Source organism: Danio rerio, chromosome 22 (assembly GCF_049306965.1).
Source record: "Danio rerio strain Tuebingen ecotype United States chromosome 22, GRCz12tu, whole genome shotgun sequence".
In the NCBI taxonomy this organism is placed as follows: Eukaryota; Metazoa; Chordata; class Actinopteri; order Cypriniformes; family Danionidae; genus Danio; species Danio rerio.
Window position 1 is genome coordinate 2,400,820 of NC_133197.1, and position 15,195 is coordinate 2,416,014.

Below are 15,195 nucleotides of genomic sequence, written 5' to 3' on the forward strand. Positions count from 1 at the left end.
GACATATCACTGTATTTTTAACACAGGCTGGCATGTTTGCTGCAAACACTACATACATTTTGAGAAGAGAAAATTAACTGCTTTACACTTAGAAAATACTTCATACAGAGATAATAAAATCTTCTTCTCTAGCTCCATTTGAGTGCATTGAGTGTCTGACATTGCATCGCTGAATGATGCAGTCTCAGCATAAAGGCTGCATCCAGATACTATAGCAAATTCAAGGACACATGGAAAATGATTAATAATATAAAAACAAAATAAAAGTGATCAAAATGACATACTTTAAATATTTAAAAAAATATTTTTCGTTTAAGCTAATTTACCTACGACTCGCTGAAGTTGGCTGGGCAGTGTGTGGGACATGGCAAAATCACATACATCAATGAAAGAATAAGACAAAAATTGACAAAAACATTTCAAAACACTTATAATTCTACCTGCATGTGTAAAGGTTTAACCAATTATATTAACACATTCATTGATTCGCATTATGTTCATATAGGACTAATTTAATCTTGGGGGACATCAAAGGCACTTTATTGACATTCACCATTTTTAATGACGATACATTTGTTGTTTTATCATTGTTTTTATCTTATTTTCTTTACACTGTTATGTTTATTAATGTTTTTATACTTATATTTTATTAAAATCTGATTTACTTCAGAAAAATATTGTTTTATAGTTGTCTGTCCGCCATTATAAGTATTAAGTTTGTGTTTTACATTAAGTGCCGTTTAAAGTGCTGATTAAAGAGTTTTTTTTACTTCACATAAGATCGAGTAATATGGCTTTTTGTCTACATAACGATTGTTTTGACTTTTGATCCGCCGTTGTTGTTCTCGCCTCGCCGTGATGACGTCAGCGCTGACGCGTTCATTCAGCGTCGAGTCTTCAGAGCTGAGGTGAGTCGTTGACGCTTTTTCTCGTGTTTACACAACAATAAAACACACTTTACAGTTTATTAAAGTGACAATCTGCGACTAGTTTCTGCATTGAGTTCACCTCTATCTGTGTCTGCTGACCAAAACAATACAGCAGGCAGAGAGCAGCTCTGAGAGGACAATGTGAGTGAAGTGTTTGTGGTTTTCTTTAACGGTTAACTTGCAGGCTAACTGCGTTTGTATATAACCGTCTGGGGTAATGTAATAATGTACTCTGTTAATGTAATAGAGTAACGTATAATCTGAAAATAGTGTAACTTTAATATATGTGAGCTTAAATGAAATTATTAAATTGTTAGTTTGGATTTTTTATAACGTTTTTCACATACCACATCATGAATCTGTTAGCAGTATACTTTCTTTATTTGGTGTGCATACTTCTTAGTTTTCTATGCTAAAAAGCTGGTAGTAATGTAGTTTTATTGTGTTCTAAAATATTTTAGTTGTAAGCTGCTATTTATGCTTCATCATACTGATGTGTTATTTTTATTGTAAGCGGAACTGAGCAAATTATGCCATTGCTTATTTTATCACTTAGAAGCTATAATATAATATAATTTAGTTCATTAATCAGTGTAAATGAATCAGATTTCTGTTTTATCCTCTAAAGCTCCGCCGCCATCAGTGAAAGACAAAGACAGAGTTTATTGAAGGACAGTGAGAAGATGAGTGATCCAGAACCCTGCAGAATTAAACAGGAAGAGACTGAAGAACTAATAGGTTTGTGTTTATTCATTACTCTTCAATAATGAGGCTGAACAACAGTGAGGTTGATAATATTTAAGCACTTTGTCGTTTTTTTGTATTAACAGTTTATGCGTATAGACTTTGAGGGCCGTATCATTCACCCGGCGCAAGGCGCGACGCAATCGTTGTTTGCTAGCTTCAGCGCGACGCAAGAGTCATTTTGACGTTTTGCACCACGCTGTTTAAATAACAAATGCATTTGCTTTCATATGTGCGCCCATATATGTGTTCAGGTCTAAAAAACGAGGTGTGTTAAGGCGCGTTGCTATTTTAAGGAACTAAATTACACTGTTCAATAGAGACCAGATCAAAGCAGGTCTAAAGTCCAGCGCTGTTGTGCACTTCACTTAAACATTGCTTAATAGACACAGGATGTACAGCAATATGGAAATATCTCTACAAATGTAAAAGGATGCAAAATTACAAAAAATATTATTTTACATACATAAATATTAATAATAATTTTACATAAATATAGAAACCACCAGCCTTCATCTCGGGGGGCTTTTTTTAGTTTATTCATGACAATTTGCTTTTTTATAATGTTATTATTATTATTAGCAGTATTATTTATTATATGCAGATTTATATTTGTTTTCTTAAAAACAAGATTAGATTTGTCCACCTGTCAGGTTTTAGACCATATGGGGCACAGCATGTGTATTTGGATATAACTCAGGTTTTTGAGCACTCTTTGTTATTATTGTTCATTTATTCGTTTGCTGGAAATTAGAACTGAGTTTAGAAATAGTTTTGAAACAAATCTTTGCGCTTAACAAACAAAATTAATTATGTGTAGGCTAATAGATGTCTGTGCGTACAACACATTTCCCTATCCATAAAGTGAAAGTGAAAGTAAAGAATGAGGAGGCTCATTCTCTCTTTCTCGCACTGCAGATGCTGTTTAACTGTTTTCTCTCCAGTGAAGCGTTCAGTTTTTCCACTTACAAAGTCGCCATGTAAATAGCAAATGCGATATGGTGTGATGTAACAGACTCTTAAAGAGAATGGGAGATGAGACTATGATTGGTTTATTCTCAAAACACACCTATAACTTATTAAGAGAATAAGCTCAACCCTGTTAGACCATACGCCACAGCGCAAAGCGTTCTTAAAATAGCAAAAGTGGATTCTGACACGGCCTGAATGCTTTTGTGCCCTGCACTTTGGACTTTGCGCCAAGACCATCAAAAAAGAGCTCTGAGTCTTGCCTTAATTAACTTTACAGCACAAACACAGTTTTTACAATCAAATTAACATTTTTTAAACAGTGAATTTTTTTTTTTTTTTTTACTTTTAAAAACATTTTAATAATAGTGAACGAGTTGAGGGGCATCATTTTAAGTATATATTATAATATAACAAGTATATGCAGTGCTTCCCACAGGTTTGAAATATACTTGGGGTGGTAGCCGGATTGAAAAACATCCTTTAGCCACGGCACATAAATCGTTAACTACATGTGACACAAAAATAATGTGATTTTTAACAATACTCTTATTTATTATGACACTATTAAACACAGTTTCTTATCAGCGGGTTAAAGTTCTAAAAAAAGGCTGTTAAAATAAAAAAAGAAATCCACTATTTTTCTTATTTTTATGCTATTTAGGAGCCATCTGCACACAGCTGCTCTCTCTCTCTCTCTCTCTCTCTCTCTTTCTCAAGTTCAGGTTATTTTTTGGCATGACATTTATGGCCCTTTTCCACTTACTGGTAAAGTACAGTATGGTATGGGTCACCTTTATCAGGCTTGCGTTTCCACTGCCTGAAGGGTACCAAGGTTACAGACAGTTTCAGTCGACGTCATTCTCGCTCGAAGAAATCTCACTCAAAAGTAAAGCCATACGGGTCACTCGCATGTCATATGAGAAGCACTTCTCACAAAACAGATGTTTCATACACATTAATACTTGTTTATAAATGTTTATTACTAACTTTTCTATGAACAGGAGTTGATTATAACTGCAGATCAATGACAGTGCGAAATAGCCTACTGGAACTTCTGTGATTATATAAAATAAATAAAGAAATGCAACATATATGAACACTTACAGTCTCCGATATACCAACTACAAAAAAAAACTACACACAGCAGACATTTAGTCCTTATTTAGGTTCAAAAACAACATGAAACATATAGCCTGCAGTCAGAGCAGACCTCTCATCTGTGTCTGTAATCTTCACAAGCACATGTAGCCTCTGTTACAAAGTAACTCCGTCATTCAGAGTTCATAATAGTCCAAAAGGTGATGATCATAGTTAAACATGGCAGTTTTTTCATGTTTAAGGTTGCTGAAAGAATCATTTCCTCCTTTGTTTTTTTCCGGCTTGTCCTTTGTTTCTTTGCACTTCACTCTCATGTTTGTCCACTCGTGCAATGAATTAAATGGGTTTCATAGCGCAGTGCTTTCAATGTCTGGTGTGAAAGCCGCTTCACTGCAGTGGCTACGGCTCATATTATAAGCTCTTTCTCTCTTTTCTCTTTACATTTGCTGACCAAGAATTCTGTGTATCCCTATTTCCTATAACAGCTTGAGTCTTCTAGCAGCCGAGTATCTACTCTCTTGAAAAGTTTTCTCGCAAACCCCTTCGGCCACCACCTTTAGCCCAATACATGCAGCAGGACGATTTTATGAGAATTCATGAGCAGCAAAAGTGGTGGATCTGTTCAACAAAATGTTCGGTCGTGTTTCACTGCATCCCACATGACTCAAAATAAGACAACATAACTGAAGCAATCTCCATTGTACTGAGTGAGAGTGCTTCTCTTACTATTTGAACTGAACTGTCGCATTGATGACACAAGTGTGCTCGGTCTCGGAAAGTAAACGTGCGAGTGTGGGAGACAATTGCACCAGGGATCGTTCAAGGCAAACGTGCCTTGTGTGAGTACACCCTAAAATTAAATGACATTGATCATATTAAAATGAACCCAACTGATGATAGTGTTTAACTTTTTAAGTCAGACTAATTTAACTTTAAAAAAAATTATATTTCTTGTAATTAGTGCTGCGTGATTAATCGAAAAAAGATCACGATCTCGACATGATCTTAATTCAGCTTTTGCTACGATTCAGCCAATTATATTTTCATGGTCAGGAGAGAAGCAAGGCAGTCGCACAAATCTTCACAGCAACATTGACACCTTCAAATGGCGTTAAAAGTGTCACATACTGTATTTATAAGGTATAATTCACCCAGAAATGTCATTTCTGTCTTCATGTAATGATGTATTCGCGGTCGCAAAATCACACGAGAGCTGACCGCCAGCAGATTGTTTACTTCCGAGAACCAGTGTTGCCAGATGTGGCTGACTGTTTCCACCCTAAAACCCGCTGAAAACTAATAAGCAGCGCCCAACAATCTGTAGTCTCATTGGGAGATCATAACTGTCGTAAGCGTTTATATTTGGAGAACGGGGGCTATGGCACCTCTTTGGAGGATCATAACAGGTTTATAAGTGAAGACCGGGGCTGACGGACACGCCGTTTTAAAAAAACGCCCAATTTTACACAACTCGCCATGTCTTGTTTTACCTGCAAAAATTAATTCAAAACCGCCCAATCTGGCAACATTGCCGAGAACACTCACGTGCCTGTCTATGACGCCTACTTTAGTGAACAGAAGCTGCATAGGCTGAGGATAACAGGTAATGAAGTTGTAAATAACGTCCAGTTTGTTGCACAGAGCGATCGTTTGAGGGACGTGCGAAGGTTTGATTTGCATGTGTGTGTTTTTCTCACAGTGACGGCAGCCATGAGCCGCACTCGGAAGTGAAAGTGAAACCTATGCGCACATCAATTATGTTCATTTAATAGATGTGCGCATAGGTTTCAGTTTCACTTTTGAGCATATGAACATATCGCATTTTAGAGTTATGATTACAACAAGCATTTGATACGTTTTTTTTTCATAGCGAACACAGAGTATTGTGCATTAAAATAAATGTTTACTGTGTCAGTATAACAACCCTAGCCTATATATAATGTTGAATATAATGCAAGGAGTCTGATAATGACAAAATTCAAATTTTACCAGTGAAAACAAATGGTCTAATAATGCTGTCAATAACAGATGACAAGCACGTCTTAAACATAATGAATAAGCTTTATAATTATAATAGTTATATTCTGATGTCATCATTTTACTGTGAATTAACAAACAGGACATATTGAAAGTCTGTTCAAGTCCACCATAATACAAAACTTAGCATTTTAACCAACAGTAGAGCTACAAACAGGCCTTATATTAATAGTGTTGTTTTACCATATGTTTAAGAATGAACAATAATAACAGGCTAATCATATTAACCTTTATTTCACATATACAGAATCGTGAGAAAGAATCGTGATCTTGATTTTAAGCCAAAAAAATCGTAATTCACATTTTTGCCAGAATCGTGCAGCCCTAATTGTAATTAGATATTCTTAGGGGCCGAATAATGTGTTTTGTATAAAAGCCAAGGTGCAAACTTGCACATCTCAGCCAAACACACAATTGCTCTTATTTATGATCATTTTTACTGTACTGGTAAAAACTAGCCCAGAGCAGCAGCATATGCTGTAAAACTAGCCTTTTACAATGTTACTTATTTACTTAATTTTCAGATGTAATTGTGAAGGAGGAGAGGGAAGAGCTGAGTGAAGATGAGGAGAAACATCAAATCAAAAGTGACCTTGAATTTCAGTCAGTGACGGAAGATAGTTTTTTAATAAAAACAACAGCAGTAAAAGCTTTCACCTGCACTCAGTGTGGAAAGAGTTTTGGGAATAAAAGCAATCTCAACCGTCACATGAGAATCCACACTGGAGAGAAACCTTACAAGTGTTCACACTGCGACAAGAGATTCATTCATTCAGGAAACCTGAAAATACATGAAAGGATCCACACTGGAAGGTCACTGTTCACATGTACTTACTGTGGGAAGAGTTTCAGACAATCATACCTTCATCAACACATGCTCATCCACACTGGAGAGAAAACACACAAGTGTGATCAGTGCCACAAAACATTTTTGAGGCCTTCAGATCTGAAGACCCATCTTAGAGTTCACACAAAGGAGAAGCCTTATTCATGTCCTGAGTGTGGGAAGGGGTTTTCACAGCACTCGAGTTTAAGCCTACATCAGAAGATCCACACTGGTGTGAGGGAGTTTGTGTGCAGGGAATGTAAGAAGAACTTTATTACAGCTGGAGACTTGAAAAAGCACCAGATGATTCACACTGGAGAGAAACCGTACAAGTGTTCGCACTGCGACAAGAGATTCAGTCAGTTACGACCAATGAAAACACACGAGAGGATTCACACTGGAGAGAAACCGTTGTCATGTTCTCTGTGTGGGAAGAGTTTCAATCAATCATCAAACCTTTTTCGACACATGATGATCCACACTGGAGAGAGACCACACAGATGTGATCAATGCGGTAAAACATTTATGAGGACTTCAGAGTTGAAGAGACATCTTAGATTTCATACAAAGGAGAAGCCTTATTCCTGCTCTGAGTGTGGAAAGAGTTTCACGATGAAGTCACATTGTCAAGCACATCAGAAGATCCACACTGGTGTGAGAGAGTTTGTCTGCTTTGAGTGTGGGAAGAGTTTCATTAGAGCTGAACACTTGAAACAGCACCAGATGACTCACACTGGAGAGAAACCGTATGCTTGTTCACATAGCTTGTGTAACAAAGCGTTCAGAAATCCAGCACATCTGAAAACGCATGAGAGGACTCACACCGGAGAGAAACCGTTTACATGTACTCAGTGTGGGAAGAGTTTCTCACGTTCAACATGCCTTCATCGACACACAATGAGAAACCACACAAATCTGATTAATGCAGCAAAACATAATTGAGTGCAGCTTCGGATCTGAAGAACTATCTTAGGTTTCATACAGCGAAGTATGTGTCATGACCGATGTTTTCACTTCAGTGACATTTACCTTCCTGAAAATTTCAAGTTTTAAGACATAGTTCACCCAAAAATGAATATTGTCATTATTTACTCATCCTCCACTTGCTCCTTAAAACATGTTTCAAGTTTTTTTTATCTGTTGAACTTAAATTATAAAAAAAAAACATTGGAAACTTGTAACCATTGACTTCCTCAGTATATTTATTTCCTACTGTAGAAGTGGTTATGAGTTTCTAACATTTATCAAAATATCTATAAACAAAAACGTTAAAAATAATGATTTTATACTCAATATTAGTAAAGGCTTAATTATACTCCTGCGCCACATGATAGTTATAACCCACAGCACATGCCTTGCGTGCAGTCATGCATTTATACTTCTGCATTTTTTTGTTGTTCTGCAGTAACACTTCTGAAACACTAGTTGGCAGTGCGGGTTCTGTCTTTTATGCTCCTCTGTGTAAAGTTTCTTCTCAGGTGTTTTGTTTACACAGTTCATGTTCATTGAAAAGTAAGAATGAATAATAAATCCATATGAAACAATATCTTAAAGGTGACATCGCGTCTTCAGTTTTGGGTCAGGTGCACTCACACAACAAGCATACCGCACCAAAGCCTAACCGAACCGCGCTTTGGCACACCTCTTCCAACCAGGCCAGGGCCGGCCAACTGAACTGCACCTAGGCCTCATTCGGAGCACTCACACTTGTCAAACGAACCAGGAAATGCACCTGGGTATGGTTCGAATAACTTAGTGTGCAACCTTAGTTAGGGGTGTCACGATTTCGAAATCGATCGAAATTTATGCTCAATTTCGATTATCGAATCAAAAAATAGAATCGTCGATGCTGCCACACCCCGAACTTAAACCCTCTCCTCTTTCAATGAAGTCGCCGGTGTGGAAGCATTTTGGATTTCCAGTGAGTTATGTTGACAACGTTCATGTTGTCGACAAAAAAAACACAGTTTTGCAAGCTCTGCTATGTACGTATTACGTACGGTTCATCCGATAGACAACACCGGCATCGCGATCCTCCGCCCGCCCCCGTTGCAAATCCGCTCGCGAAAAGTACACACTCAGGCCCTGTTTACACTGTCTTTGTTTTTAAATGGCATTTTAGAACGACAACGATTTGACATCCACAGTGGCGTGTAGCATTTCTGAGCAGCCCTCCTTCCTCTCTACCTCTGAAAATGCACATCACGTGACCACACAGACACAGACGCACACACAGCCATGCGCTCGAGACAGCAGGTCCAGGCAGTCAGAGGACTGCTTCAATCTTTCACTCACTTGTACTTAGTCATTTTAGCGAACACCTCAGATACTGTTGGCTGGTTCCTGTTGGTTGTGCGTCTTTTTTACCGACGCCATTATAACGACACAGATCACTGCCTATTCACGAGTCCCGCAGAAAAAGTGATTGACAGGTGGTAATTATGTGTGTATCTTGCCTTTATTCATTTACTGTGTGATTTGTTTATGGGTAAAACAAAGACCATGCAGGTCAGGTAGTTTAAACGGTAGGCTACAAATAATTAATTGGTCATTAATTAATTAATTATTCATAATCGAAAATCGAATCGGGCCTTTAGAATCAAAAATGTAATCGAATCGAGGATTTGGAGGATCGTGACACCCTTACCCTTAGTGTGCTTTCACACTAGCACTTTTGGTTCGTGCCATCATCATTGCGTGATGTTCTGAACGTTTATATATTTTTTTCACCAAATAGACTCAAGTAGCTCTTTGTATTTCGATAACAAAACCAAACGATTCAGTAAAAGCAGAACAGCTGTGAAATGTGTATGTCTTTCCATTTTGGTGCTTTCCTTTTGTGGCTGTCACCTAGCACCAGCTGTACACACAACCAGGGGTGCCGCTAGGGGCTGTTTTGGGGCCCCTCAATCCCCAACCCAACCATTCATCCCCTCCGCTCCTCACTTTCATCCGTGACACACACATCCCTCCAGACCCACTGTTCACTTACACAACACCATCAAAATGTTGTCATAGGGCCCGTTCCGAGCAGCGGCACGCATGAACATGTAACCCTGCCGGTTCTACACCAACCAACCCGCTCCGAACTGGGATCGAACCGGCAAGTCTTCACATGGGAGTTGGTTGCAATAACAAGGAGGCTCAAGACCATGGCCTCTAGCGTCTGTCGCTAGAGCACCTATAGAGGTCAGAGGAGTGAGGTTTACTTGCACAGCAATTCACTAGCTGGCCTCCACTACACTCACCCCCCTAAACCTCACTCCCATCCGGGTCACGGCCCCAATGCAATCCCACCAGTCCTACATCACCCAACCCGCGCCGAGCTGGGATCAAACCAGCAACTCTCCACATGGGAGTTGGTTGCCCTAACAAGGAGTCTAAAGACCATGGCCTCTAGCGTCTGTCGCTAGAGCACCTTTAGAGGTCAGAGGAGTGAGGTTTACTTGCACAGCACTACACTAGCTGGCCTCCACTACACACACAGCAGCTTGATGACGCAAGCGTACAAGGGTTCAGAAGAAAAAAGACTGTGAACACAAACCAGCCAAGTGGCAAGGGGGACAATGGAACTTGGGATTGCACCAGGCAATCAAACCAAATGTGAATGCACCCTTACTAGTACAAGTAGCTCAAACTCATTCATTTAGAGCAGGGGTGTCCAAACTCAGGCCTGGAGGGCCGGTGTCCTGGAGAATTAAGCTCCAACCCTAATTTAAAACACCTGGACCAGCCAATCAAGCTCTTACTAGATATACCAAACACTTCCTGACAGGTGTGTTGAGGCAAGTTGGAACTAAACTCAGGGACACTGGCCCTTCAGGATCGAGTTTGGACACCTCTGGACATGCAACAATTTTAATATTAAAGTAAACACTAAACAAAAGTATCCAGCTGGATCTCCTCCATAAGACTTAATACTTGTTGCTCAAATCTCACGGCTCTCAGCCCCACCCACACTCATCAACACTATAAGCAGTCAAATCAAAGAGCTTGATCTATGGGTTGATGTGACGTATGTAAATTTTTAAATGTAGATTTAAATTTATGCAACTGTGCGAAGGCTGCGCCAGACCATTTGCATGCACTTGATGCAGTAGTATTAATCAGCCCTAATTAAAGGGTTACCATAGAGATCAACCTGTTTTCGACACAGCATCAAACAATGCATTGCATGGTGCAATGAAATGAATGGGTTTCATAGTGCAGTGCTTTCCGTGTCCAGTGTGAAAGCTGCTTTGCTCTGTGCAGAGGCTACAGCTGGAGAGAGAGTGAAACCAGTGTACTGAATACTACTGGGCAGAGTGGCACGACATAACCTTTAACCACTCATCATTTTTGCAATATTTTATTTAAATTTAATTCTGTGTTATTGTAATAACCCTAATTATTATAACAGCTTGCATCTTCTATCGGTTGAGTCTCAAATCTCTTGACAAATTTCCTTGCAAACCTCTTCAGCTGCCACCTTTAGACTTGATATTTATGAAAATTTATGAGCGGTGGATGTGTTAATTATTCGGTTGTGTGTCATTATGTCCCAAACAACTCAAACGGTTGAGGTGGAACCTCTGGAATGTTCTGATAGTCCTTGAAAACTGGAGACCCCGGTACGACAGTAAAGGGCTTGGAGAGTTTCATCCAAAAATAGCTTTAATGAGTCGGTATAATGGTACAGGTTAACCGTTGTTGGTATAGGTAAAGAGGGGATGTGAGAGTTTGCGTATGTGTGTGTGTGGTCTGGAACATAAAATAGGACAAATTAATTATCAATAAAATATTACAGGTTTAGCAATTAACTAACAACAGTCAAACATTTCCATTCAGATTACAACAGAAAATAATCTTTAGGTATAGGAATAAATTCACTGTCAAACTGTAGTGTTTAGAAACGACTCAAAATTCTGTCAAAATATATACATTAATCCAACAAAGAAACATACTGTGGCATAAATAGTTTGGACTAGCATATTAGCTTCACAACACAGACTGACATACTGTATAACATAAGATTATGCAAATATATGCATTAAAGGAGAAATATAACATTACATATATTGTTACAACAGTATTAACATAAGTATTATACATATTTTTGGTGGAAATCAGTAAATAAATTCACTTTCTTGGCATGAACGCACACAGGATAGATGTTTTTCCCTCTCACCGTGCCTCACAAGTGATTTGTGCCATGTGCTTGCTCTAAAAGTGAAAGTATTAAATGTCGGTCGAATTAGAGAGGTGCGCCATCTAGTGTATACTCATAAGAACTGCAACTCCGTTTTAGGACTTTCCTACACAAACAAATAGACAACAATATGAAGCAATCTATAATGTACTGAGTGAGAGCGTCTATCCTCATCTTTATACTGAACTGTCTCATTGATCACGCAAGTGTGCTCGGACTCGGAAAGTAAAAATGTGAGACGATCGCACCAGGGCTCGGTTAAAGGTGAACATGTCAAGTGTGAGTACACTTTAAAACTAAATTACATTGACCAGACTCAAATAATGGTAACTAAAGATAGTACGTTTAAGTCAGACTAATTTATTAAAAATGTCCATTACTTGTAATCGAACTTGTTTAAGTGAACACAATTTAAATTCCTCACATCTAGTTGCTTTTAAAAGCCGAGGTGCAAACATATTTGACCACCTGCACATCTCAGCCAAACACACAAATGCTCTTATTCAGAATCATTTGACTACTGATGAAAACTAGATTGTTAACAAAACTTACTTTCTTATTTTTCAGATGTGGTAGTGAAGGAGGAGAGTGAAGAACTGAGTGAAGATGAGGAGAAACGTCAGGTCAAGAGTGAAGAAGAAACTCACCCAAAGAGCGAACAAACAGGTTTCACCTGCACTCATTGTGGAAAGAGTTTTGAGCACAAAGGTAATCTCAAGCTTCACATGCTGATCCACACTGGAGAGAAAACACACAAGTGTGATCAGTGCGGTAAAACTTTTTTGAGGACTTCAGATCTGAAGGTCCATCTTAGAGTTCACACAAAGGAGAAGCCTTATTCATGTTTAGAGTGTGGAAAGAGGTTTACTCAGCAGTCACATTTTAATGCACATCAGAAGATCCACACTGGTGTGAGAGAGCATGTGTGCTACGAGTGTGAGAAGACTTTCATTACAGCTGGAGAATTGAAAAAGCACCAGAGGATCCACACCGGAGAGAAACCGTTCACCTGTACTCAGTGTGGGAGGAGTTTCACACAATCATCACATCTTCATCAACACACGATGATCCACACCGGAGAGAAGCCGCACAAGTGTGATCAGTGCAGCAAGATATTTCTGAGAGCTTCAGAGCTGAAGATCCATCTTGGATTTCATACAAATGAGAAGCCGTATAGTTGCTCTGAGTGTGGGAAGAGTTTTTCACAGCAGTCACACTTTAAAGCACATCAGAAGATCCACACTGGTGCGAGGGAGTTTGTGTGTTTAGACTGTGAGAAGACTTTTATTAGAGCTGAACACTTGAAACGACACCAGATGATCCACACTGGAGAGAAACCGTATGTGTGTTCACACTGCAACAAAACGTTCAGAAATCCAGCACATCTGAAAACGCACGAGTGGACTCACACTGGAGAGAAGCCGTTCACATGTGCTCAGTGTGGGAAGAGTTTCAGACGGTCAACGTGTCTTAATCGACACACGATGAGAAACCACACTGATGTGATCAATGAGGCAACACATATTTGAGATCTGAAGAACCATTTTTGGTTTCATCCAAAGAAGTACTGTCGCCCCAGAGCAAGAAGGTCGCTGGTTCGAGCCTCTGCCGGGTCAGTTGGCGTTTCTGTGTGGAGTTTGCATGTTCTTCCTGTGTTCAGGGCCGGCGCATCCATGGCGGCCGCCTAGGGCGGCAGAATAGATAGGGCGGCGTCCGCGACACCTCCCTTATCACCCGCGTCCTCAGTTATGTCCGCGACACCTCCCTCACCACCCGCGTCCTCAGATATATGCGTGCATAGTCGACAGGATAGAGAGGGTAGCGTCAGCGACACCTTCCTCAGCACCCGTGCGTCCTCAGTTTAATCCGCGCATAGGGCGGCAGATAAGAGGTCTGCGACACCTCACTTCATTTTCATAACCGGTCACTTTCGTTTTCACATTGGGGTTGAGGGCGGCGTGATCGCTCTCTGCCTAGAGCGGCAGTTCAGCTTGCTCCGGCCCTGGCTGTGTTGGCTTGGGTTTCCTCCGGGTGCTCTGGTTCCCCCCACAGTCCAAACACATGCAGTATAGGGTGAATTGAATGAACTAATTTGGCCGTAGTGTATGAGTGTGTGTGAATGTGAGTGTATGGATGTTTCCCAGTGCTGGTTTGCAGCTGGATAGGCATCCGCCGTGTAAAACATTTGCTTGATGAGTTGATGGTTCATTCCCCTGTGGCGACTTATGAATAAAGGGACTAAAGGCTAATTAATACTTCTGCATCAAGCATACGTGGATGCTCTGGTGCAGCCGCATAACCCTCGCCGTGGCCGTCGCTGACGCGCACCTTTGAAAAAATGCAACTACACATTGCAACGATGCGCAAACTCTGTGATAGGTCGTCTTGGTAGCATTGACGAGTGTGGGCAGGACTGACAGCTGTGCTAAGCCGTTGGAGTGAGTGTTTTAGGGTGTCCTGTAAAGGAGCTCTAGATGGAATCTTTTGTTTTGTGTTTACCTTATGATTAAAGTTGTTGCACGTCCGCTGGTTTGCTCCTTTGAATGAGCAAGCTTGAACTTGTAACCACTGACTTCCATAGTATTTGTTTTTTCTTCTATGTAAGTAATTGCAGGTTTTCAAAACATTCATTCATTCATTTTCTACTGCTTTTCCGGGGCCGGGTAGCGGGGGCAGCAGTCTTAGGAGAGAACCTCAGACTTCCCTCTCCCCAGACACTTTCTCCAGCTCCTCAGGGAGGATCCCGAGGCGTTCCCAGGCCAGCTGAGAGACAAACTTCGTCCAGCGTGTCCTGGGTCTTCCCTGGGGCCTCCTCCCGGTGGGACATGCCTGGAACACCTCCCTAGGTAGGCAGCGGCTCTACTCCGAGCTTCTCCCGGGTGTCAGAGCTCCTCACCCTATCATAAGAGTGCGCCCTGCCATTTCAGCCGCTTGTATCCGAGATCTTGTGTTTTCAGACCCAAAGCTCATGACCATGAGTTTTTTCAAAACATTAAAAAATAAAAACTTGGGGAAAAAATGTATTTATAGGATTTTAGTAAGAGTTTCGCTGTGGATATTCACCTGTTTTCATCATTGATTGTAACATTGGAGAGTTTATTTCTTAACATAGAAATATGTTTGTTTTCAAAATGCAAAGCTTGTTTTCTTTGTATAATGCTAAAATTGTCTGTAAATCTGTTTAGCTAATAATAATAAAGTTGAATGTTTAAGAGCCTAGACATTAGTGTTTTCCCTCTTCGGAGTAAATCTGGAATAATATGAGTGTTGTTTCTTTTTCTGTTTGCCAAATAATTTGTTTCCTCAGGATCTACCCAGACAGGTCGGAGGTCATGGAGACCTCTTAAGTGGACCTGGACTCTTGAAGAAGTGAAAACGGCAGTTTTCTGAGTTATTTGCCA

General features: G+C 40.1%; 2 protein-coding genes across 2 annotated transcripts in view; both read left to right on the forward strand.

Moving 5' to 3' along the window:
• The window catches only part of LOC101883867 (uncharacterized), a 93,685-nt gene that overhangs the window by 21,986 nt on the left and 56,504 nt on the right, over positions 1 to 15,195 (forward strand). The window lies entirely within an intron of this gene.
• Positions 879 to 8,159, forward strand: znf1157 (zinc finger protein 1157). Its single transcript, NM_001089571.2, has 3 exons — positions 879 to 1,070; positions 1,558 to 1,667; positions 6,305 to 8,159. Exons 2-3 carry the CDS (start codon positions 1,613 to 1,615, stop codon positions 7,546 to 7,548), a joined length of 1,299 nt encoding a protein of 432 aa, NP_001083040.2. The 5' UTR covers positions 879 to 1,070; positions 1,558 to 1,612; the 3' UTR covers positions 7,549 to 8,159.

What these genes read in the sequence shown, in the direction of transcription:
- znf1157 (NM_001089571.2), top strand. Translation starts at nt 1,613, where the DNA reads ATGAGTGATCCAGAACCCTGCAGAATTAAACAGGAAGAGACTGAAGAA. An exon ending in AGAGACTGAAGAACTAATAG is followed by an intron (nt 1,668 to 6,304) that starts GTTTGTGTTTAT and finishes CTTAATTTTCAG; the next exon opens with ATGTAATTGTGAAGGAGGAG.